Genomic DNA, 23,111 nt, shown 5'->3' on the forward strand with positions numbered 1-23,111 from the left:
CACCACACTGCGAGTGACTCCCGGCTGTGTGCTTATAGTGCTTTAACTGCATTGGCTTTATGGAGTTTGCATTTTTATCACAGTTTTGGAAGTGTTTGTTTGTCATTATCAGGGATTTCGGTGGTATTAACCACACCAAAAACTGCGAACAACCGCCTTGAGAATGCAGAGTTTTCTTTAATTGTCATTTCCCCAATTTGAGCTTGACAAATATCTCTAACTCTCTAACTCCATGACTGTTCTGCTTTGTTTCCTTAAGGTAACTGGGGAGGAATATGTTCACAGTACACCACCCTCCGTAATGGCCGCATGTCCACCCTAAACACTGGCCTGGTAACAATTCAGAACTACGGACAGTTCCTGCCTTCTCGACAAGTCCAGCTGACCATGGCACACGAGCTGGGCCACAGCCTCGGTTCTCCGGTCAGTCTTCAACTTTACCACCGATCATCAGCACCTGATGCTCAGATATTCACTCTGTCCTCACGGTCCATCTCGGAGTATTTGAATTTCAACAAAAAAGACACGATAGCTGCATCGCAACCATAAATCCATCCATGTTAAAGCAGAAGTTGTCAGTAGACCTTTAAAATCAAACTAGTGTAAACAGTTTGATTGGTAAATAGGTAAAATAAAACAAAGATTGGAGACATAAAACAGTTCAGTTTTTAGAAATTTGTTTGTGCACATGCTAGTTAAATGGAAAGCCTCTCTCACTGTATGAAAATGCCAATTTTTACAATTACTGTAAAAGTTACCTAACATCAAAACTAGATGCTTAACTGGTTTCTCAGATTTTTCTAGATTAGAGTTTGTGATATTTTGTGAGTAAAAGGCAGGTGTTTATTGACATGTCATTTTGTTCTTTACCTTTTAATCCATCATTTAGAGGTGAGGTACTCACACTTTTTTATTTTCTTTAATATTTCCACAAGCTTTGATTAGTCTCTGACTCTTAGTGTGGCGTCTTCAGTTAATAATTGTGCAACTTTCCCTGTTGAAATGCTGCCTGACCAAACTCACAGCAGCCACTGGAACATTGCAGTGCATTCTCCTGCACACTGAAAGAAAATCAATGTTTTGTTATTTTGTAAAGAACCACGGCTACTGAGACTTTACGTCACTAAATATGTCCCTGTTTGGTTAGGAAGAGAACAAATTCAACGTGAGTAAAGAACTGAGGACATATATTGTACCTGCACACATGTGGGCTGTGTACCAAGTGATTCAGATTTTAGTCCTAAAGTAAATATTTTTATTGGACACAGTGATATTTGTACAACGCTTGAACAAACTGTCCCTAAAATTCATCTAAATGGAAATCAGAGACCTTCGCTTTTATTGACCAGTTTGTTTAAAGTGACCCCAGTCTTAGCGTCGTGGGATGTCTTTTGTTTGAGTGTCTTTTTTTTTTTTATATACAAGCCTTTACACCAACTTTTACTTCAGTGAGGAGCTCATGAATTTTTCACTCAACCCTCTCTGAGTGAGTCACGTAGACAGCTTTGTCCTCCTTCCAACTGGAGTTTTCCTTGAAACATCATCCTCCTCCTCCTGTGATTCTTTATTCTAACATTAACAGACCAAATAGACTTTTGAGCCTTCGCCCCATCGACCAGTTCTGCCACATTTACCTGGGTTTTTGAAGCACGGTGTAGGAAACAGAGCGATGAGCTGTGATCCACTCACTGCATTAAGGCAAAAAAATTAAAGGCTTGATTCATTTTGCTTGGCAGATGGAAGATAAATGGAGGTGAAAATATTCCAAAAACAAAGACTCTTTCGAAAAATTGTGGAGATAATCTTGAAAAGATTTGAGCTTCCATAGTGGCAGCTGACTGGAATGTTAAAGGTTGTTGCACTCCAAATGATTTTATTGTGTTTGCTATTTTCTTACTGAAAGGCATAGAGTTCACAGAAATGTGTCTGATAGATTAGAAAGTAAAGAATTTGCTTTGTCCACTTTCAAACGTCTTTGTGTCTCCTAAAAAGCACCATCAAATGTGTCACAAGTCAACAAGAAGAAATATGCTCACTTAAAGACTTAGTTTTGTCTCGCAGGTCTTTCGGAACATGATTACCTTTGTCATTTATTCTTTTCTTGTCCGATTTAATTCACTGAGGGCCAGTTCAATGGTCGGATGGTTCGTCAAAAGTTCTTGTGCGTACGTGAGAGCTGCTAATTCTTTGTTTGACGACTGATAAATCAGCCACTAGATAAGCCTTGAGCAAACACGTTTTATCAAGATGCCATAAAACAAAGCACTAAAATCCAAGACTACAAACGAGGTGTTTTAGGTTTTTAAGAAGCATTTCCTCACTGATAAAAACAACCTTTTACACACTTAACAACAACGACAAAAAAAGAAACTTTCACACATTGATAGGAAAACCTCAAGAAGCTGATTTAATATGGCCTGTCTAGATAATTGAGAAAAATAAATAAATAAACTACAATTACACAAACTAAATGGATAACATTTAGATTTTCAATTACAAAAATAGTAGTCTTTCCTTTTTTTATTTCAGATAAAAGCAACCCAACACCTGTAAGTCAGAGGATAACACTACTGAACTGCATTTGAAAAAAATATTTCCTTTTTCTGAGATTTCAGAAAATTCGCTGGAGTAAATTGAATCTTCACTTCTATATTCTCAACCAGTTTATAACACAAATGAGTTACACACATTATGTTTTCCCATATGTATTTAAAAAGCCCTTATGCTTAACAGGTAGCAATCTCCAACAAATTACTTTTTAAATGTGTTTTTACCTTCAAACTGCATCAGACGTGTGTATTTGTACAGATTCCAGCAAAGGTCAAGAGCAGAAATATAAAATCCGTTCCCTCAGTTTGGAAAACCAAATGAAAACTGACTTTGGTGTCTACGTGCTGAAGTTAAAGCTGGGGTTTTTTTTTCAGTGTTGAGGTAAGGGGTGGGGGTTAATCATGGATTCACGTCCGGCTTTGTGTTTTGAGGGAAAACAACAACAATGAGGATTTAGAGACCATTGACAAACTACAACATCCAGCTATATTTCCTCACATTAATATTAATCTAATAATAAGTTTAACTGAAATCCCATCAGATTTTTATCCATCTGTTGTTGTCATTTCAAGGGTTTAACAACAGTTGTTTTCCTTGGGTTTAAGTTTATGAGCATTTGTTTCACAACCACCTCGGAGACAGCTTGTTCTCACGAGAATTAGGTTGTAGAGTCTTCTCAACTTTTCTCTCTTTGAAGGGTGGAGACGTTTATCAGTTTATGAGATTCTTGTATGAAAACTCAAAGCTAAAACATTAGTTTTTCAGTATCATTGTATTTAAAAGGTACTAAAAAGTGCATCAGAACTGATTTTATTTAAAAAGAAAAATACTGTTTCTAATGGTAGTTAGCTAAACACAAGTAGAAAAATCCACCTGGTTCTCTGACTTACAACTGGAACTTGGTTAAGTCGAGTCTGACGCCATTCTCAGATCCAAGTCCTGACGTTTAAGGTAAATGTAACGTAACATAAATATGCTAACAAAGCTATGTTGTGAACTTGTTTTTAAAACTGCATCTCTTTAAGTCAAGTCTAATTTATATTCAGTATAAGCTCATTTAAACACAAGACGTTGATCAAAGTGCTGCACATGTAAAAGGTCCAGGAGTGCACAAATAAATGAGGTGATAAAATAATAGAAGATAAAATAAAATATGTCATAACTGACTGACAGCTCACACCAGGTGTGTGTGTGTGTGTGTGGGTGAATGGGGGTTTGCAGCAGCAGGTATTTTTGCACTTTGGTATTAAAAATCTAGGCTGCAGAAATCAATATGATGAAATATTTTAATTGTTTTAAATCATGCCATACTGGCCCATGCCTAATTTAGAAAATAATTATCCTGACCGTGAGAATTTGTCCAATTTCCAAACTTCACTTAACCCAAACTGTGACCTTCTGCTCGATCTACCGTTAGGAAAACTGAGGAAAATTCCCCGACTAGTAATTTTATTTTGACACCTGCCTGACTTTGTATTGTGATAAGAACGTACAACACCAGCAGGTGTTCAAAAACTAAACACACTGTGCAGAAAAATCTAAGACTTTTTTTTATTATTAGTTTGATCCCGTCACATATTGTCACCAGTTCAGATGAGGTCTGCAAGCCAGTGAGCTGGGTTTCTGCAAAACCTCTCAGGAAATAGCACTTGTCAGTACTCTGAAATCACCAAATGTTGAGCAGAAATGTTGTGTGGTGCCACATTCTGTCAAATAAATCTCTGCAGAGACAAAAACAAATCCAGGTTTTTTTTTTAAAAATACTATCGTCTGTTTTGTCCCATCTTCCCACAGTTCCCAGAGGCAGACACATAACAAATGACACTTATTTAATCCATCACACTAATTAGGACCAGAGTAAGAAATACCCACATCAAGGCAAGCTCCTTGTACATGTGTCTATGTTCGTTTTTAATCACTGAGTTGGTTTCCTAACCAACCCCATTGGTCTGACACTTAGATAGGAGAGTTTTTTACCAAATGATACAGAAAAACATGAGAGGAATTTTAGTTATGTCCCTGGTGATCAACATGTTTGTTTCAGAAACATCAGATTCAGGAAAACATTGAATGTGATTTAAAAGTAGCTTATTATTCTACTGAGGTCTGTAAAGAGAGAGTTAATGTCCCTGTTTGGGATTTAAAAATAAATTTAAAAAAAGGAAGCACATCTGTGTAATATCAGCTCGTGTTTCAGCACGACGAGGGGCCGAACTGCGGGAACCTTGGCTCTTCTGGTGGTAAGGGCCGCTACCTGATGTTTCCTCACGCCACAGATGAGGTGCGTGAAAACAATGACAAGTTCTCGCCCTGCAGCATTGAACAAATAAGCAAAGTCCTGAAGCTGAAGAAGGACGACTGCTTTGTAGGTGAGAGACATGCATCAGACAGTGTTTGTCTTCATGCTTCCTGCAGCGTTTACATCCCGCATTACTCAGCGTGAATCCAGGTTGTGATTTTAATGTTCATCTCTGCTTACTTTGGCCAGTCAGCGACCAGCCCATCTGTGGCAACCAGATAGTAGAGGAGGGTGAGGAGTGTGACGTTGGGCACAGGGACACAGACCTTTGTTGTTATAGTGCTAAAGAACCGGTGGGAGTCCAGTGTCGCCTCAAGCCTGGTAAAGTCTGCAGGTACTGCACAAATAAAACTACAAACAGAGGTTTTAAAAACAAACATTTGTCAATTTAGACATGCTCTAACTTTCTTAATCCCACTTGTTATTGGTGCGACACATCGTAATGCCCCTTTCATTGAAACCACTTTGTTTACATTTTGTGTTTCAAGCAGATTTGTCCCACTGACTGTGTGTGTATCATGTCTTTTCACTTGTCCATCCACCAGTCCGAGTCAGGGCCTGTGTTGTGGCCATAACTGTGCGTTTAAGCCAGCGGGTCGGATGTGTGATGAAGAGACAGACTGCCTGAAAGAAAGTGTGTGTACGGGCCGCTCCGCGCTCTGCCCCAAGCCACACGCCAAGGAGAACATGACCATCTGCAGTCAGGGCACCCGAGTCTGTCTGAAGGGGGTGAGAGGGACGCAGCACACTTTCTTTATTGCCTGGCGGTTCAGGCATCATTTACAAGTGTAAATACAATCCATGTAAACAGCAGTTGAAAGAACAGTTTTGTTAATTCATTTTACATATCCATGAGTAGATTCCTGCATCACCCATCTTGAGCTTGAAGTACAACTTTTTTTGTGATTCAAAAAACAAAACAAATACGAGCCCATTTAATTAGCTGCAAACTTAAACCTGTTTCCTGTCTGACATACAAGTGCTTCCTGTTTTGTTTTCAGCTAACATGAATACGAAAAATCCCCCAAAGACTAATCACATGACTGAGCAGCTTTACTTATAAACAAATGCATTATTAGAATAAAATTACTGGAAAAACAACTGCCTGAGTTCATCTTGCCACGCCATCTCTGTGTGATTGCAAAAAGAATTATCCTGACCCTTTTCCTTCGACGTTAAATACACTGTGCTCTGGGGAGGTTGTTCCAGCTGTGAATGTTGCCTCATCAGAGGTTCTAAAGATCTTATTCTCCAGATGTGCAGTCTCTGCTAATCTCTGATGATTTAACTCTTGAAAAAAAAGACAAAAATACCTGGAAAAAGGTTTTTAGGAAGATGGGGGAATAATGTGTGAGTACACACTAAAAACTGCATTTGTAACCCAGCGAGGGTGAAATTTGGAGCAAGGGTTGGATTATCAGTTTGACCGAGCATTCTGGTTAAACTTTTCTACCAAAAAAATTAATTAAATGACTAATTTGTTGAATTAGAAAACCTGGATTATTCAATAATTACAACTTGGGTTAGTGCTAGCTGGCGCTGACATCTATTACCATCAACTAGCTATGACAAACTAATGTTATTTTAGAAAAAGTTATTAAAAAAGCCAACCTGGTTAAATATTTTCTTACAAGTTGTTTTTACCAACTTATCTTTACATCCTAAAGCAGAGGTCCAGTCAGGTCCAATTTGGTCAACTTCTGGCCTAAAATGGTAGACTGTGAAAACTGTCTCATCTCATTTCTGATCCAACCATTCAGTTAAACTTTTTGACCCAATATTTGGTCAAACCAACCCAGCAGGTTTAACTCAGTAACTATGTAATCAAAATAACCCATTGGTTTTTAGTGTGTATGATCCATGCAGAATCAAAGAAGCAGAGTCGTATATTTCTGATAAATTCAAAAGCTTTACTACTATTTTTTACACAAAATTAATGACTTTTGCTTTCTTATATACAGGTTCAATCCCTAAAAACAGTATGTTAAAGTCTGTTTCATTTACATAGAGGGAAAAAAACAAATGCGTGAGAATCTGCATCACAACGAAGTGTTGGCCAGATGTTTGTCATGAGATAAAGACCAATGAAAGCACTGAATACAGGCAAGATTCAGACGGTGAGCAGGTGAAAGTCAGACTATTCAAAGCAAAACCAACAAATCTGGAGAACAAAAAGCCCAGAAAAAAGTCATGGCAGAAGAAGAAAGAGAGAGAGAAAGACCTGAGATGACCTAAAGGATTACAAAGAGCAAAACAGACAGGAAGAGATGCAGAAAGAGAAGATTGGTCAAGAAAGAAGTGAAAATAGGTTGGATGATTAGTTAATTAGAAACAGGTGTGACGGGGAAAAAAACAGACCAGAACAAACTAATAAAAATAAAACACAAAACCAACAAATACCAAGCTAATCCTAACAAAATGCAACTATGACTCATCCTTTCAAATGAATAAAAATCAAAAAAGAGAAAGCAATAACATTGTTAACACTAGGACCGTGTCGAGATTTAATTGTGTAGATTCCTAACAGTTTTGGTAAATATTGAACAATGTCTGGTATTTGTTAAACACTTGTACTAAAAATCTGCTATTGGTTTTCTCTGTAACATCCCTGTAATTAAAAGAAAATACAATTTTGGGGGAAAAAAGTGTATTTATTGTACATGAACATTATTTTCTCTACAGTACTCATAATTACACTTAACTCATGGTAAATTTGAGACAATATGAGGCCAAATCTTTTGTTAATACCTAGCAAATCATTATAAATTCCTAAGTAAATACATTGTGTTTGAACTAAAAGAATCATTAGCTGTATTGTAAATAGGTTTATAAAATTATCGGGTTGTTGTTTACGACCCATTGAAAGTACCGGCTTACCTTTTCACTCTAATTGTGTCAACAGGGTGAGGCTGCTTTTAATTAAAGAATATAAACACTTTTTACAATCTTTCGTCATTTCCCACATTCCCCAGCCTTTTTTTTTTTTTTTTTTGCATGCAAGAAACCATAAAAGTGTTTGTTTGTTTGTTTTCCGCAGGTCTGTGCTGAGTCTGTGTGTGTGAAGCATCGCCTGCAGCAGTGTGACTGTCCGGGAGACAACATGAAGATGAAATGCCACATGTGCTGCCAGCAGCCTGGTAAACACAGACCCATAATTCCTCTCTGACTGAGGAACAGGTTTACACTTTGTCAGTTTGTATGGAAACAATCCCCTCTAACTTGTTGTTTTCCAGTCGGCAACCTCAAGTTACTCGCAAGAAACAAAATTAAAATCCCTGTCACCACTGTAATGGACTGGATGTAGTGTATTCTGTGTGTAGTATATAAAGTAACATGTAATTCCGGTACTGTATGTAGTAAACTCTGTGGTCTGACTGTGTATGTTGCAGATAAACCCGAGACGTGTGCCAGCACCACCTCCTCTGTGCTGTCTCGTCAGTTTCAGAGGAAGCTGTTGCCTCTGGTGGGTGGTGCTCCGTGCTCAGGGAATCGAGGCTACTGCGACAAATTCCAAGTATGCCGCCTTCTCGATGCAGACGGCCCGATCGCCAGACTGAAGAACTCTTTTCTTCATTTGGATGATTTTGACGACATGGCGGAGTGGATGAAGGTTATACCTTTTTATTTACTTGTACTTATTCGTTTACGCATAGGAATTACTAAAATCAACCCGTGATCAGCTATCGAGTGTCAAGGGGAGATCACCGAGATAAAATCCCACCACAACCTAACCAAGTACCTGTAATGTGTTTATTTATGTAGAAAACATCACCTGTCTTCTAGTCATAATCAGCACACCTGTTTTCACTTCCTCATCACCCCTCCCTGTATATTCTGTTTACTCCTTGTGTTCAGCAGTGTCAGATCCCTCCTGTTTGTCCTGTGTACTCTGTCATTCTGCCTCTGTCACAGTTTTGCTTTGGTTTAGTTCCTAGAGTATGCTACCTTGTTCAAACACTACCTCCAAGATCTCTGCTTTTGGGTCCTTGAACTCATCACTCTCTGCGACAGTAAGATCTAACTATCACTGACTCAGGGGATACCAACCTAGATTCTGACATAGGTTGTACCCCATCAAGGGTCCGGCCAGATCTGGACCCATTAGGCTACCAAGACTGGCAGCAGAAAGTGGTACAACTTTTGTTTTTTGTTTTTGAGAGACTGAAAAAGACCATATCTGAATTAGTGACTTGGAACAAATGCTGTTTTTATAGTCTCTTATAAAAAAGATTTAGACAAAAGCTTGGATATTGGGCTTTTTCAGTCATGAGAATAGGTTTAGATACTATCGGGGCTGAAATCAAGGTTGTGCAGCCATGTCTCAGCTCTAGCTCCAGCCTATGCTAAGGACCAGATCACAGCTTCATTCTCAGTGTTGCCACAGCCACCACAGCCAAATGTTCACCAACGCCATGGCACATGCCTAAGACTCCATCGATGCCACCTGCCCAGGACTTCTCATTAGCTTCTTTTTAGTCATCAAGGGGGTGCAGGAAGAACCGCCTTTGTCAATTCCAGTTTCAGTCACCAAGGAGGTCCAGGTCAACTCACCTCTGTCTGTTCCAGCTCTACTTGACAAAGGAATCCAAGCCAACCCAGACAGAGGGGTCCAGACTGATCTGGGTTCAGGTTAACAAAAGGGTTCAGACCAACCTGGCTCCACCTTGTTAGGTTGTTGAAGGGGTTCTGCCAGACACCTCTCCTGCTCACCCTCTAGTCGTTGACAGGGAAACTTTTCTGCCCGCTTTATCTGATGAGGGTCCAGATTGAGATCCAGGCCGACCCATCGCGTCAAGTTGACGAGGGGGTCGAGGTCAACCTGCCTTCATCACAACTGATCTTCAAGGGAGTTCTGCCTGCCTACACTCTAGTTGGCAACAGGAATACCTCTCTTTCTGCTCTAACTGACCGTAAATGCCTCTCCTTCTGTTCTCACTCTGGAATACAAGTCCTAATTTAATTTTTTTACTTACTTAAATGGACAGCATAAAGTTTAAGCGTAAATGCTACCATTTGATGCATCATACCAGTTATCAGCTAGTTCACATGTGTAGTTTTATAGCAGTTCAGAGTAAACCACAATCACACAAGACACAACAGATGAGGGAAAATGTACCACAAAGCAAATGTTATGTACAGTAACTTATCTGAGAGATGTGCTTCTCAAAGACATAAAAACAATATGTCAATGAGCACAGGGCTGTCTTTTAGCAGACAGTTTAACTTAATTTTGATAGCTCTAATAAAACTACATGTTCACCTGTAGTTAGCCCAATGCAATGCAACAATGCAAAACATTCATTATATTAACATTCAGCAACACAGTCGATACATTCACAGTAAGATTTTGTTCATGAGAAAGTAAATCTGTGTTGCATATTTCTTCTCTGCAGGCTCATTGGTGGGCTATCCTGCTGGTTATACTGATACTGTCCGGAGTGATGGGCTGCACAGTCGTCCTGTGTGGCCAAACCCTGAACACCCGCAACTTGGACAGACCCTTAACGCCTAATCTCCCCAACACCTCATGATGACAACACACAAAGTAATCGTGGCACCTTTTTCAGGAACTTTTAAGAGTCTGTGCCACATTGTCAAGATGCCTTTGGACAACCTTGTCTCCCATCACAGTTTGTGATCTAAAAGTGACCTCTGAGGTCACCGAACACCTGCTCAGTGCTTCTCATGCTACTTTGTCACCTGATACGTCTGTTAGTCAACATGTGTCTGCATTTCCTTTTCCTTGGGGGATGTATACACGGTAATTCTCCTGTGATGCTTGTGTTGTGGAAAATGTTTCCGCCAACTGTGGGATGGGTCAGTCCAGTTTCCCTCTGAGAGCCTAGATACTGTGACACTTCAATGCAAAGCCCTGGGTCTCTTTGAAGACTAAAGGAGCGTATTTCTGTTCTGGACACCATCCAACTTTCCATCTTAGTGCAAATTAATGAGCATGTGGACATGAGTGAGCTGCTATGTGTTTATAAAGGGCATTTTAATAAAGAGACAACAATCATGTTTGCAATCTATAAAAGTTGTACACAGAATTTAATCAACATACTACATACAGTATATTACAAATCGGAAATAATGATTGAGGTTTTTTCAAGATTAAAAAGAATATTATGAGAAGCCTGTTGGTTTCCGGCATTTTTTTTAAGCTTCTGACTTTTAGGACAAACAAAGTGTGGTGAATCTGCAGCTGTTTGTGCAGTTACCTCAAGTGCCCCTTTCTTAATCTGTCCTCTGTGTCACCTTGACACAATCAGAAATACGTACTGGCATCACAACTGTGAGGACATTAAGAAATAGCACGTGTTGTTTTGGATAATCTAAGAATACTTTGGTCTTTTATGTATCAGATATGGCTGTGTGAGAGTTTAAATTGTTATTGTATGACTCAAAGAAACATTTTATTAATAAAATAAAACTGTGTGAAAGTAAGCTTGTTTACTGTCACTATACTAAAAGCAACTTTCAGACTCTGACCTCGTAAAATTGGCCAATTTGGTTTATTTAAAAAGATTTACACAGTGCAGTGACAAACTGTATTTACAATTTTATACATAGAAATACAGAAACACACATTCTACAGAATAAATTCATCCAAATGTAACAAATATACAACTATAGCAGTGTGTCTTATTAATAAATCTATTACCTGTGCTTTGATATTTACAAAGATTTACTGTACAAATAACTTGCTTTAACAGCTTGTTTTGTGCAAAAATAAAACATTTCCATTCTTTCAAAGTCACAATGATTGTTGTACCGATCTCTGTAAGGCTGAGGATAAAATAAAATAAAAAATAATGGAAATGTAATTATAAATAAATGTGCATTAGCAGGCAAAACCTCGCTCGTACAAAGAGAACACTGCAGAGAAAACATTCATGTTAGCTTTGCCTTCTACCTCGCAATGAGCATCACACGTTCACAAGAATTAGACAGCATCAGAGGTACCTGTGGCAGGTTTTTGAGACAAACATCCTTTTTTAGAGGTGTATAGTAGCAGAACAAGCCATACGAAAGCAACACAAAACAACAACTTTCGCTGAAAGTGTCACGAAACTAAAGTAATTCACAGTGAGGTGAAAATCGAGAAAAAAAAACATAAAAAGTCAGCTTGGCACAGTTTACAGTAAGGCACGTTGATACAGCTCCCAGTCACGTACGGCGCTGAGAGCCACAGTGGTGAATGCTCTGTTAGGTTTTATATATATATGATTAAAACAACACAAACAGGTGAAACAAGTCGAACATATTGCTTAAAGCCCCTGAAAAAAAAAAGTTTTTCCTTTTCTTTTAGAGACGAAAGTCTGTAGCACTTGCCGTTCAGTCGTTCCCTTTAAGATAAAATTTAATGAGGTATTCTATGAAACAAGATAAAGTACCTCCAAAACAAAACATAGGAAATCCAGGCCTCAGGCGTCTCACACTGGTACATTTTTGCTTAACATTAATGTTAAAAAGCTTGAAAACATTTAGATATCCATGTTCAGTTTGTGACTGGGTTTCATCGGTCACTATGTCTCTCTTTATTTGTCACAACCTTTTATTATAATAATAAAAAAGAGACATTAGCCATTACTTTACTTAGTTTACCATCATTAACAAAATATATATGTATTATTGTTTTAAAGAGCTGTTTCTAAATAAGAATGTAGCAGTGTGAATGTACCTGATCTCACCTTGATTATTATTATTTATCTATTCAGACCATCTTTGTCCACCATAAATAATAGTATTTACTTTGTTTTTTACAGTTATGTGTAATAAAACAGCTTTTTACAAATTACTGTACAGTATTTACATACATTGTTTGGATAACATAACTTTATACAAGGTTTCATGTATCTGAGAAATTTACATGTATATAAATGGTTTAAAAAATTATGTGCTGAAGTCGACAAAGGGGAGTTCAATATATATCTTTTCTTCATGTCAGTAGCTCTTCAGTGATACTCTATGAACAAAAGCAAGGTCGTGGTTATATATCAGCTCTCACAGCGATGTATTGGTAATAAAACAAACGCAAAAACAAACTCACCTGCTTGTTATTCGTTTTGGTTTCGTCCTCCAGGTACCCTTACATTTAACAAATGTCACCTCCTGAGTTGGGTCCTGGGTATCGGGGTCTTTTACACAGAACACCATCCTGCAAAAAGAGATTTAGGATAAGACAGTTGATCTAAATTGGCGCTTAATCTAACAGTGTCGTTAGCAGGTGATAATTATAGCCTCTCAGTGTCTACATTAGTGTTTTAAGATAAATGCTCATGTGAGGCACTAGCTTTAGTGGTTAGTAGGCTAACATTTGCTCACTAACACTAAACAAATTAAACCTATATAGTGTACACACTGGACATATTTAAATTACAGTTGAACACAAAATAAATATCTTCAAGATGGTGATTTGGAAAAAGTTAGGAAGAAACCAAAAGTTAATAAATATTTCTCTGGGAAACTTGGACCAGAGTTTGGAGCAAATAGACTTACTGTATGTCTCGTTCCATGTTTTTAATAACAGAACATTTTTATTTCTACTATTACAAATAAAAAAGCAGGACTTTTGCCGTGCATATGACCCCTTTCCATGAATGTGAACTATGTGCTGATGTTACAAACAATGCACCACATTTATTTATTTAGCCTATTCATAATGATTTTGTTCGATCTTTAAAAATGTGCAAATTTATCTTTAAAAATGTACATTTTTTTAAACGTACTTTTGTTGCGTCTCGCCAGCTCTGATGCGAATTTTGTGAACCCCCATGTCAGCGCCGTCTGAGTCGCCGGACCACCAAGAGGAAACCATCTTCAACAGGCTGGAGGCCGACCAGCTGTTTGTCTCCTTCCACTTAAACTTCAGCATCACCAAGTCGCCGATGTCTTTTTCTGTCACCAGCAGGAAGGAATGTGTCTTATTCATCACAGGTTTCTCCTTTCTGCCAAGAAAAAAAAAGAAAATAACGTTAACATTCTAGCCAATAATTATGATTTATATTTAGCTCAGACGTGTAACGTGTGCACCAGAAACCATGCAACAGTAATTAAAACGACCAAAAAGGGAACCCGTTTATTATGTGTGAGTGGTTATATCAGTTTACTGTTTTTGTCTCCAGCTACTGTGTTGATGTTACAAAACAAAGAGCTCGCGAGATGCAAATCTCTGTGATTTAAATCTCTTTAATAAAGCTTTTAAACTGCTCACTCACAGCTTTAGCTCCAAGTTTTCTGCGTCTCCTTTGGTTCCAAGCAGTGAGACAGTGAGCGAAGGCTCCATCTCTGACGTATTCACTGTACTGGAGAAGTGGATCTTCATCTGATAGTGGTAAACTGGAAGGGAATATTCAGGAAGATGATCAACATGCATGTAGATTACAGTAATGATCCTGCTCCAGATTAGAGTTTCGCCCACTGACCCCTGAAAGGCATGGACGCTCGGGTCTTGGTGTACATCTGCACACGGCGCGCTCTCGGGACTTTGCTCATGTCGTAGCCCACCGTGTTGCAGCGGCTCTTGCGGCAGCTCAGACACATGCCGCGGTCGAACGTGTCGCTGCTGCCGCACCTGTAGGCCCTGGCCGCTTCCCGCTCATTCAGCAGGGAGTCGATGAACAGGTGGATCGAGCGCTCGTGTTCGCACTTTACCGCGTCGGTGATAGCTGAGGAGACGGGAGGGAGACGAGTGCAGCTTAAGTTACACAGAGGAACACAAAGCAAGGATTAGTTACATTTTTTTTAGTTGACAGTTTGAAAATACGCTTGATTTTATTCTCATTTATGATTCAAGTCCTGTGTTTGTTTTGAGGCAAGAACAATGTTCACTGGTGTAACATTTTAATGACAAAAAACAAGCAGATATGTTGTTACTGAAGCTGCTAGACTGCACACTCTGAGCACTGATTATAAAAAGTGTATGAATGTTGTTTTAACAAGTCGGGTATTAATCGAACTGTTTTCCAAGTTTTGAATGCAACAAATATTGACAAATGCAATGTTTATTCATAAGGTTGTTTATTTAAAACTGGGGTTAAAACATAATTCCTCTTGTTAAGTTCTTCTATTAATTATAGATTGAAAAAAATGTTATAAAAAGCTTATTAATCCTAACCAAAAAATTCAACATGTATAGAGCTGTGCAAAAGTACACCAATGTGCTGTCATGGTCAGGATCGAGGACTAGACAGAGAATAAATAAAGTAAAAGCAACCAAAGTCTAAAAAAAAACTTTGTAAGACATTCAGAAAACCTGAAGAACTGTTGATCAAGACCCCTTTCAAGGAAGTGTGGGTTTTTGGAAGCAAACCAAGCAGAAAATATTAAGGAGAGGTTTAAAATATTTGCACAGTATTATTTTTTTTTTACCAAACATCCCAAAGTTGGCGATCTTCTCCAGGGCGCCCCGGAGGTTGCAGCCCGGCTGGAAGCTGCCCCCGTTGGGGTAAATGTCCACGTGGCCGATGGGCTGCTCTATCCCGATGCTGAGTCCCAGGGAGCCGCGTGTGAAAGTGTGGAGGACGTCCACGAAGTGGGCGTCGTCTGGAGAGAGGCGCCGGTGGGCGTGCTCGCCCTCGAAGTCAGGACCAGCAGGATCCAGACCTTCAGGTTCAACAAAAGCAGGGGCACCGGTCAATCATAAGTATGGAATTATGGAAAATATGACCTTTTGTGTGAGGTTTCTTTCTTTACCGGTAATTCTTCCGACTTTATTGGTGGCATGGCTGCCTGCAAATCCCGCCACGTGAGCACCGAGGCTGTAGCCAATCAGGTGGATGTTGTCAAGAGGCATGTTGGTGGTTTCCTACACAAGTTGAACAAAATACAGTAAAGACTCTGTTTCATTTGAGACACACTTTTAAAACAATACAAGTTGAACACGACTGCTGATGCCGAAGCTGATGTCACTGTGGATCCTTTAAATATGAGAGAGGTTTGCTAACAGAAACATTAATAAAGAAACTGGTTCTAAACATGTTTCTTGTTCTGACAAAATAAATTTATGTCAATTTAAATGAAAAAGATGCAGCTGACTGCCTCTTACGGAGGAAGTAAAGGGTGCAGGGTTTCTGAATTAAGCTCTCTCACCTCTATCCAGTCGATGAAGCATGCGACCTCCTGTCCCACAGCTTTGGTGTTCTGAGCTGCGATCACATAATGGTTCTGAGCCGAGCTGAGCCAGTCCACCACGATGACATTGGCCGTCTGCTCCCTCTTGTACAGCGCCGACACTAACGTTGGCATCCAGCTTTCAAACATGCCGCTCAGCTGTTGGACATTCGGCTTTAAAAGGAGGTCTAAAAAAAGAGGGCCGGGTTTTACAAGGAGTTCTGCTCACCGTCCAGCCGTGGATCACCATGAAGGTTTTGGCCGTGCTGTTGAAGGTGCAGGCAGCCAGCGACTCTGCTTCGCCAGGAATAATGTAGCACAGGTCGTCATCGGGGCGGGAAGGTTCACGGAGGGAGAATTTGGCAACAGCTGCATCCCTGACGCGCTGGTGATCTGACGAGTCTTTAAGAGGGTCGAGGAAGTTACCTGATGGGGAGGATTTAAAGACGAGCTGTTTTTGAGGACATTTTTTTTTAAAAAAAAGCACATTTAAAACTAGAGGAAGATGTCCACATCTTATGAAATATCCTGACTGGTGCGTTCATGATGCCTGACTGAACAGCTCCTCAGAGCTCCTCAGTAAATGAGCGACTAGCTTAAGATAAGTTCAGAGGTCAGAGGGGATCACTTGGTCACCAAGGTCCTCCACAGAGTCCGCCGATGGCTTTGATTTACCATCGTTGTCTCTGACATCTCCCTCTGCACAGTCCAGCGATTCAGTCAGCTAACCAGACTCATCTGGGGGCTTTGTTGGTATTCAGATATGGAGGAGTGGATTTCATCGAGTTTTACAGGATCTGCATGCAGTTTAGGAGCCAGACTGTGAACATGATTACGTTTGGATTATATGGATGCTGCAGAGGTCATTCAGCTGCACAACTTTGCTTCTTCTTTGGATATTCAGGGAGTGGAAATCAGTGATTCTTTTGAATAGAAGTTAGTGAGTGCATGCATGAAAGATGAGGTGATTAAAGTCCAGTTTCAAACAAAGCACTGAGCACAAATTTCTACTTTTCATTCCCGAGATGTTGCTTTCTTCCTCTGTTAGCAGCCTTTAATCCTTAAAAAAAGGGAAGCTTTTAAAAGAAAGTGTATGAAGTTCAACTCACCTAAAATAGAATCAGCGAGCTCTTCTTCCAGAGCGGCTCCATCCCGCACAGCCGCGCTCAGAAGCGCGCAGAACAGAAACCGGACCTGCCAGCCTCTCATCTCCCACAGTACTCCGCCCCTGACGGAAGAACAACTTTAGGTGAAGGGCACGCGGCAGCAGCCTGCCTGGGAGCGTCTCCGTCCTGCTGAGCGCGCAGCCTGTCATCTGAGCCACCTTCAGCCGCCCGCGTCTTAAATAGGTCCTGGGAAGTTCCGACGAGCCATTGGCTGCGGGACCCCGGGCGGGGAATGGAAAACTATGTGTGAAGTAAATCATTAGGCTGATTGGTGGACAGACGTAAAGCTGTTCGGAGGGTCCAGCCTGTCACTGAGGCCAGTCGAGTGTCCCGTTTTCTGTTTCTGCAAGAAACTGGGCCAAGCGTGAGGATATAATCACTGCAAGACAGTTTAATGCATCTTTATATTGATGCATATTATCCAGTTTAGTTATAAACTTGTGCACTTCTATATTTAAACAATAAATGAGTGAACTAGGCAAATAAAAAATACAAAACTAACCCGAAAAACTGTGAAAAATGATGTGATTTATCTAGCTTTTATTTAAACAAATAAAAACATAGGTAAATTCGAGGTTAAGCATTCTTTAAAAGGACACATATCGCCAGAGTTTTAATCTAAAGTCATCTTGTGCTAAAAGATGAGTTGCAGCCGTTTTAGTCAAACCTCGTAAACGCAATCCCGTATGCGAGATCTCGCGAGATGTGTTGGCTCTCGAAATGCGCTTTAAGGTTGACTCTTACCTACAGTCACCCCAAAGTTTAGCTCAAAATCAGGAAAACTGGCTGAGCCGTAGCTATTTTGGTGCTTGCTAAAGTTGCTTTAGCTGTGGTGGCCATCTTGAATCAGGGTAACTAAGTTTTATTAAATTCAACAAATGGTTCATGAGATATTTTGCCAACAGACAAGCAGGGTTGATGCCAGCAGTTAATGCCAAAGTTTAAAGCAAAAGTGGTTACGCTCGGAATATGTGCTGGGGATGACTCTTAGCTACTACCACACCAAAGTTTACCTCAGTATCTGAATTAAAGCTATTTTGTTTTTGCTGAAGTCTCTTCCATTTATCTTGAATGGAGTTGAATCCAAAAGTCAATGAGTTGAAGATGTACATCCAATAATGACTTTCTGCAAGTTTAATCAAAATAAGTCCAGTTGTTCATGAGATAGTTTGCTAAAACCAACAAACACACAAACACAACCATCCCAAAAAGCGATAATTCCTAATAAAAGGGCATGAAAAGGGCTGTAACTGTCTAATAAATACATATTTTGAAACATTAGATTTATATGTTTTTCTTTAAAAATCCTGCTAGAGTAAGAGGGCTGGAGAGTCTGGCAGAAGAACTGGATCAATATTTTAAATCAAACATGTTATGTTTATGCTGTAAAAGTTGAACAGCTCTTGTTCAGTCAGTTTTTTTGCCGTTTTTGCTGGCTTTCTTTTGCACATGTGAAGCAGTAACACTAATATGGAGTTAAAGAACCACCCACAGATGACACTTCAGTTTGGGAGTTTTCAGCTGTTGTCTGTCTTGTTTAAATAAATGCATTAATCACTTGTATATCCTTGCTTAACTTAAGCAGTTAAGATCTTATATCTTATCCCCTTGTGTTTCTCATCAAATCCACCACTTTAGATGTTAAATTATGTAGAAAACCACTTAGCAGAACAGTTCTAAAGGCTCGACCTGTCAGAAGAACCCAGAGCTCCTGCCAAAGATATTATATATAACCCTGAAAAAAATAAAACTACAGAGGTTGAATGCAAAACAGGCATTTATGAGGTGACACTGAATTATTACAGAAAGACAAAAATGGTAAACCAAGAGATAAACATGTGTGAAACAGAAACCAGAACGAGATTCAACATCGCCGAAAAAAAGGACACAAGCTGGATGCAAGATAAAGAAATCGTGTCAAAAACATCTATGAAGTGATTTCTGAAAACAATCCCTAAACGACAAAAAAGAAAGCAAAAAGACCTTGTGTAACACAACTGGGTTCAGTGACAACAAGAAGAGATGCCAAATGGCCTCAGAGTGGTGTAAAAATATTTTACTCATCAGCCAAACTGGGCATAAATGCAGCTCCATGCCAGCTGGATTGTGCAGCTCGTAGGCAGGAAGAAAATACTTGGATTCACAGCTGCTGATTTGATGCCCAAGTCTCCTGCATGGGATGCCAAAACAAACTGGGCAGGAGTCCGATAAAGTGATGGTTGAAGAGCTACAAGATTATTGTTGTGACGGTCAGATGAGCAGTAATGTTCTCATGATTATCTGTAAGCACTGTAAACAAAGATCAGCTGACAGGGTAACAAAACTTTTAGCTTTGTTGAAAGAGATCACACTGAGGACTGAAAGCAGCTTCTCCTCCTGAGACGATGCTCTCACCAAAGAACAGCTGTTGCTGTTCCACGAATGTGGAAGATTTTCTTCGAAAACTAATGACAGCATTTGTTTTTTTTCCCCCGTTCTGCTGCTGCTGTTGTTCAGGTCCGGTCAGCCTGACCTTTGCAGGGGAGAATCTCAATGACAAGAAAGAGGCAAGTGGATCGGATGGCAGAGCTCCACAGCAGAGATTTACAGGCTCCAGGAGAGAGGAAAATCCAATTGGCAGTAACTCTTCTGCAAAGTTTGGACACAATAAAATGTCTTTAGTTTTTATGTGCTTCCAAGATTTATTTCCTCATATGATTTCTAGGAATGGCACATGTTCTTGTGCTCCACATGTCAGATCTAGTGAATACACTTAGAGAGCAAACAATGATTTTTATAAGTTAACTTACGGTGGCTAATAATGAGTTCAATCTAAGGAAAACGTGTACAAAAATAAATGTCCTCTGCTAATTTTCTAATTCAAACACAGTGAATTTGATGGTCTTTCTTGATTACAAAACAATCAACACTAACTCAAATATCTCAACAATAAGCATTATTACATTTTTTGCATTTTTTATACACTCTAAGTGATGGACTGGTATGTCAGTGAGAGTCTATGAAGCTCAAACAGATCCTTGCACAGTGGTGTGGTGGTTAGCACTGTGCCCTCACAGTAGAATGTCAAATGTTTGTTTTTTTGCATAGATTTTTGTTTTGTTCCTGAGTGATTTTCCTCTTATTAAGCAAAAACATGCACCTTAGGTTAATCGGTGATTCTGAGTATGCATCATTGTGTCTTTTAGAACCAAGACACAATGATAGAACCAAGCAGCTATGAACAATAAATTAAATTGAATACGTTTAGTGACCGAAGATAAATTACACTGATCAAAAGTTAGGAAAAGCAATAAAGATTATAGAAAGCCATTGTTTACGGCTATTACCGTGAGCAGGAAGAACCACCTGCTGCACCAGTCTGCTTTGGAGCAGAGCTGATTAATCCTGTTGTCTGAACCGTTTGCTTTGTAGAGGCTGTCTGATATTGGACAACATTCACCACTCCACAACCTGACAGGGTGTCCAGAGCAGAACATGGCCTTCACAGTGCTGTCTGCTTTATCCGAATGAGAATGGACTCGCAGAAAAAAATGAGATGATTCTATGTTTATTTCCAGCCTGCAGTGGACCTTAAAAGGGCTGCTGGACCAATTACAGTCTTTTCTGTATTTCTGTATCAATTAGGGATGGAGCTGATGGGTTGTGGGGTTGAAGTCTTCAGAGATCACATGAATCCATTAAAGCAGAGGTCTCCAACAGTGGTCCTCAGGGCCCACAGTACTGCATGCTTGGATGTTTGCCTGTCCAACACATCTGATTTAAAGGATTTAATTACCTCCTCAGAATGTTTTCCTCAAGTTCTGCAGAAGTCTGTGAATGATCCATTCATTTAAATCAGAGAAGAGGCAGGGAAACATCTGAAACATGCATGACTGCGAGCCATGAGGACCAACTTTGCGTCAAGATGGTGATAGTGTGGAGCCAGAGCTGTAAGATTCATTTAGCCTTACTTTGTTTTGAATCTAAGAAGCAAGTATGTCACTTAAAAAAGTCTTCCAGAGCCCAGAATAAAACACTGCCAGATGGCTATACTGTTTCTTTCTCTCTCTCAGTGTCCAGGTTTTAAAAACAAAAAATTTGCAAATGGACCAAGTAAAATTCAGCCCTAGAAAACATCTGTGAGCTTAGAGTCAGACTGGCTTTTGAGGTTTTAACCTACTAGCTCGATCCAACACAAACATGAATGCAAAGTGGACTGTTTCTCAGTTCATTAACTTCATACAGATCTCCCATGTTGCTTAATGCCTTTCCAGCTTTTCCACGCTTTGGTGGGAGCCTCTTTAACAGGATCTAATCCACACTGTGTAAGATTTAGAGACACAGAATGTTGTTCTGTTTCAGTCACAATGTGGACTGATCCAGTGTTGCGTAATTTGTTTTTAACAACAACCAGCTAGAATCCTGCGGTACTGAGTCATGGTTTCACTGTCAAGACAATTGTAACCTCAGGAGGAGGTTGTGAAGTACAACCATCAATAACCGCCTACTTAAAGTGCCAAGATGTTGACTATCAGTGTCCCTGCTCATCGTGTGCTGAGTCTGTTTTTACTGAGGGACAGATATCGTTTAAAAACACTCATGCAATCATGAACTTTAAGGCTGAAACAGATGTGAATCAAGAACACTAAGGACATTTGGACTTTGTGTGTCAGTCCCAGCTCATATTCAGCCTGGGATTAAAGATCATGTTACTATTGATACGAGTGCAGTCAAAGTTTAATTGTGGGATTGGACACATATTAGAGTATTTAGCCAGATTCATATTCTAATAACAATGATTTATATGAACTGTATTTCATCCTTTTCTTCTTTTTCTTTCGGCTGTTCCCTTTTCAGGCATCGCCACAGCGAGTCATCCTTTTCCATCTAACTCTGTCCTCTGCATCCTCTGTCCTCTCTCCAGCTACCTTCATGTCCTCTCTAACTGCATCCATATATCTCCTCTTTGTCTTTTTCCTGGCAGCTGCATCTCTAACATCCTTCTACCAATATACCCACTGTCCCTCCTCTGCACTTGTCCAAACCATCTCAGTCTGGCCTCTCTAACTAACCAGAGCAAACAAGAAGGGGCTCAGAGGCGATCTTTGATGCAGTCCCACCTCCACATTGAAACTATCTGTCACTCCATATCTACAGAAATTCACCCACTGGGATTTATAGACATGTGAACTGGTGGTAAAAATATTTTTCTGTGGGATTTATTCACATCGTCTCCTTGAATTTGGGCTAACCTGAGATTACTGCTCTGTCTAAAAACCTAAAATATTCACTATCCAATGATGTGACTCTGGAGCTTCCCGTGCTGCTGTGAGATATTTGTGATCAAAACTTGTCCTAATTTGCACATTAAAGAAGTCTTTCCAGTTGTATTTTTTTTATTTGTGTAGTATTAGCTAAATAAATAAAACTCATGTCTCAAAATGATGCTAAAACTTTGGTCCTTGTGTTTATTTGACCTCAGCTGGACTAGAGCAATGTGATTTTACCTCAGACATGACGAAAATGACAAAAAGTTATAGTTCTGAACATTTTTCAGCTGATCCAAAATTCTGCAGCCAGATCACTGACAAATACTGCTAAGAAAGCCTCATTTTCTCCTGTTTTAGTCTCTCCATAAAGTTTAGAAAAAACCTTCAAAATCTTTCTTATTATATACAAATCCATTAATGGTCCTGCTCTGACAGATCTTATCGTTCCCTGTCACCCCATAAAGACTGTCTGCTTTTATTTTTACTGGTGTTTTTGTTCCTCCCAGCATGACTAAAAAAGAAGATATTTTAGTTTTCTGGCTCCCTTTGTGATGTACGAGATGCAGAGCCCTTCTTTGTTTTTAACCAAAAGCTTAAAATCGAGATTTGCTGATTGCTCTGTTTGATATTCTCTTTTTTTTTTAATTCCTCCAGGTTACATACCTGCTTTGTTTTGTTTGGGATTGCAGGTTGCATGCATACTCCCACCTTCAGTCAAAGCTTTTGGATTGTGGT

General features: G+C 39.6%; 2 protein-coding genes across 3 annotated transcripts in view; one reads left to right on the forward strand and one right to left on the reverse strand.

The window, feature by feature from the left end:
• si:ch1073-396h14.1 (disintegrin and metalloproteinase domain-containing protein 10) overlaps window positions 1–11,941 on the forward strand; it is a 30,572-nt gene extending 18,631 nt beyond the window's left edge. For both annotated transcript variants that reach the window (XM_017407397.3, XM_025003993.2), the window contains 7 exons: window positions 260–423; window positions 4,748–4,919; window positions 5,039–5,183; window positions 5,395–5,578; window positions 7,887–7,986; window positions 8,239–8,459; window positions 10,243–11,941. In XM_017407397.3, the coding sequence (XP_017262886.1) occupies window positions 260–423; window positions 4,748–4,919; window positions 5,039–5,183; window positions 5,395–5,578; window positions 7,887–7,986; window positions 8,239–8,459; window positions 10,243–10,380 (1,124 nt within the window). In that variant the 3' untranslated portion in view covers window positions 10,381–11,941. The remainder of the gene's footprint in view (window positions 1–259; window positions 424–4,747; window positions 4,920–5,038; window positions 5,184–5,394; window positions 5,579–7,886; window positions 7,987–8,238; window positions 8,460–10,242) is intronic.
• On the reverse strand, window positions 10,966–17,282 carry LOC108230848 (lipoprotein lipase). Its single transcript, XM_017407444.3, has 10 exons — window positions 17,071–17,282; window positions 16,191–16,387; window positions 15,941–16,120; window positions 15,545–15,656; window positions 15,221–15,454; window positions 14,275–14,517; window positions 14,068–14,188; window positions 13,579–13,797; window positions 12,900–13,007; window positions 10,966–12,815 (listed from the first exon to the last, which is right to left on the reverse strand). Exons 1-10 carry the CDS (start codon window positions 17,168–17,170, stop codon window positions 12,794–12,796), a joined length of 1,536 nt encoding a protein of 511 aa, XP_017262933.1. The 5' UTR covers window positions 17,171–17,282; the 3' UTR covers window positions 10,966–12,793.
• Window positions 17,283–23,111: the final 5,829 nt, after the last annotated feature.

The sequence above is a fragment of the Kryptolebias marmoratus genome, linkage group LG24 (assembly GCF_001649575.2).
Source record: "Kryptolebias marmoratus isolate JLee-2015 linkage group LG24, ASM164957v2, whole genome shotgun sequence".
Classification (NCBI taxonomy): Eukaryota; Metazoa; Chordata; class Actinopteri; order Cyprinodontiformes; family Rivulidae; genus Kryptolebias; species Kryptolebias marmoratus.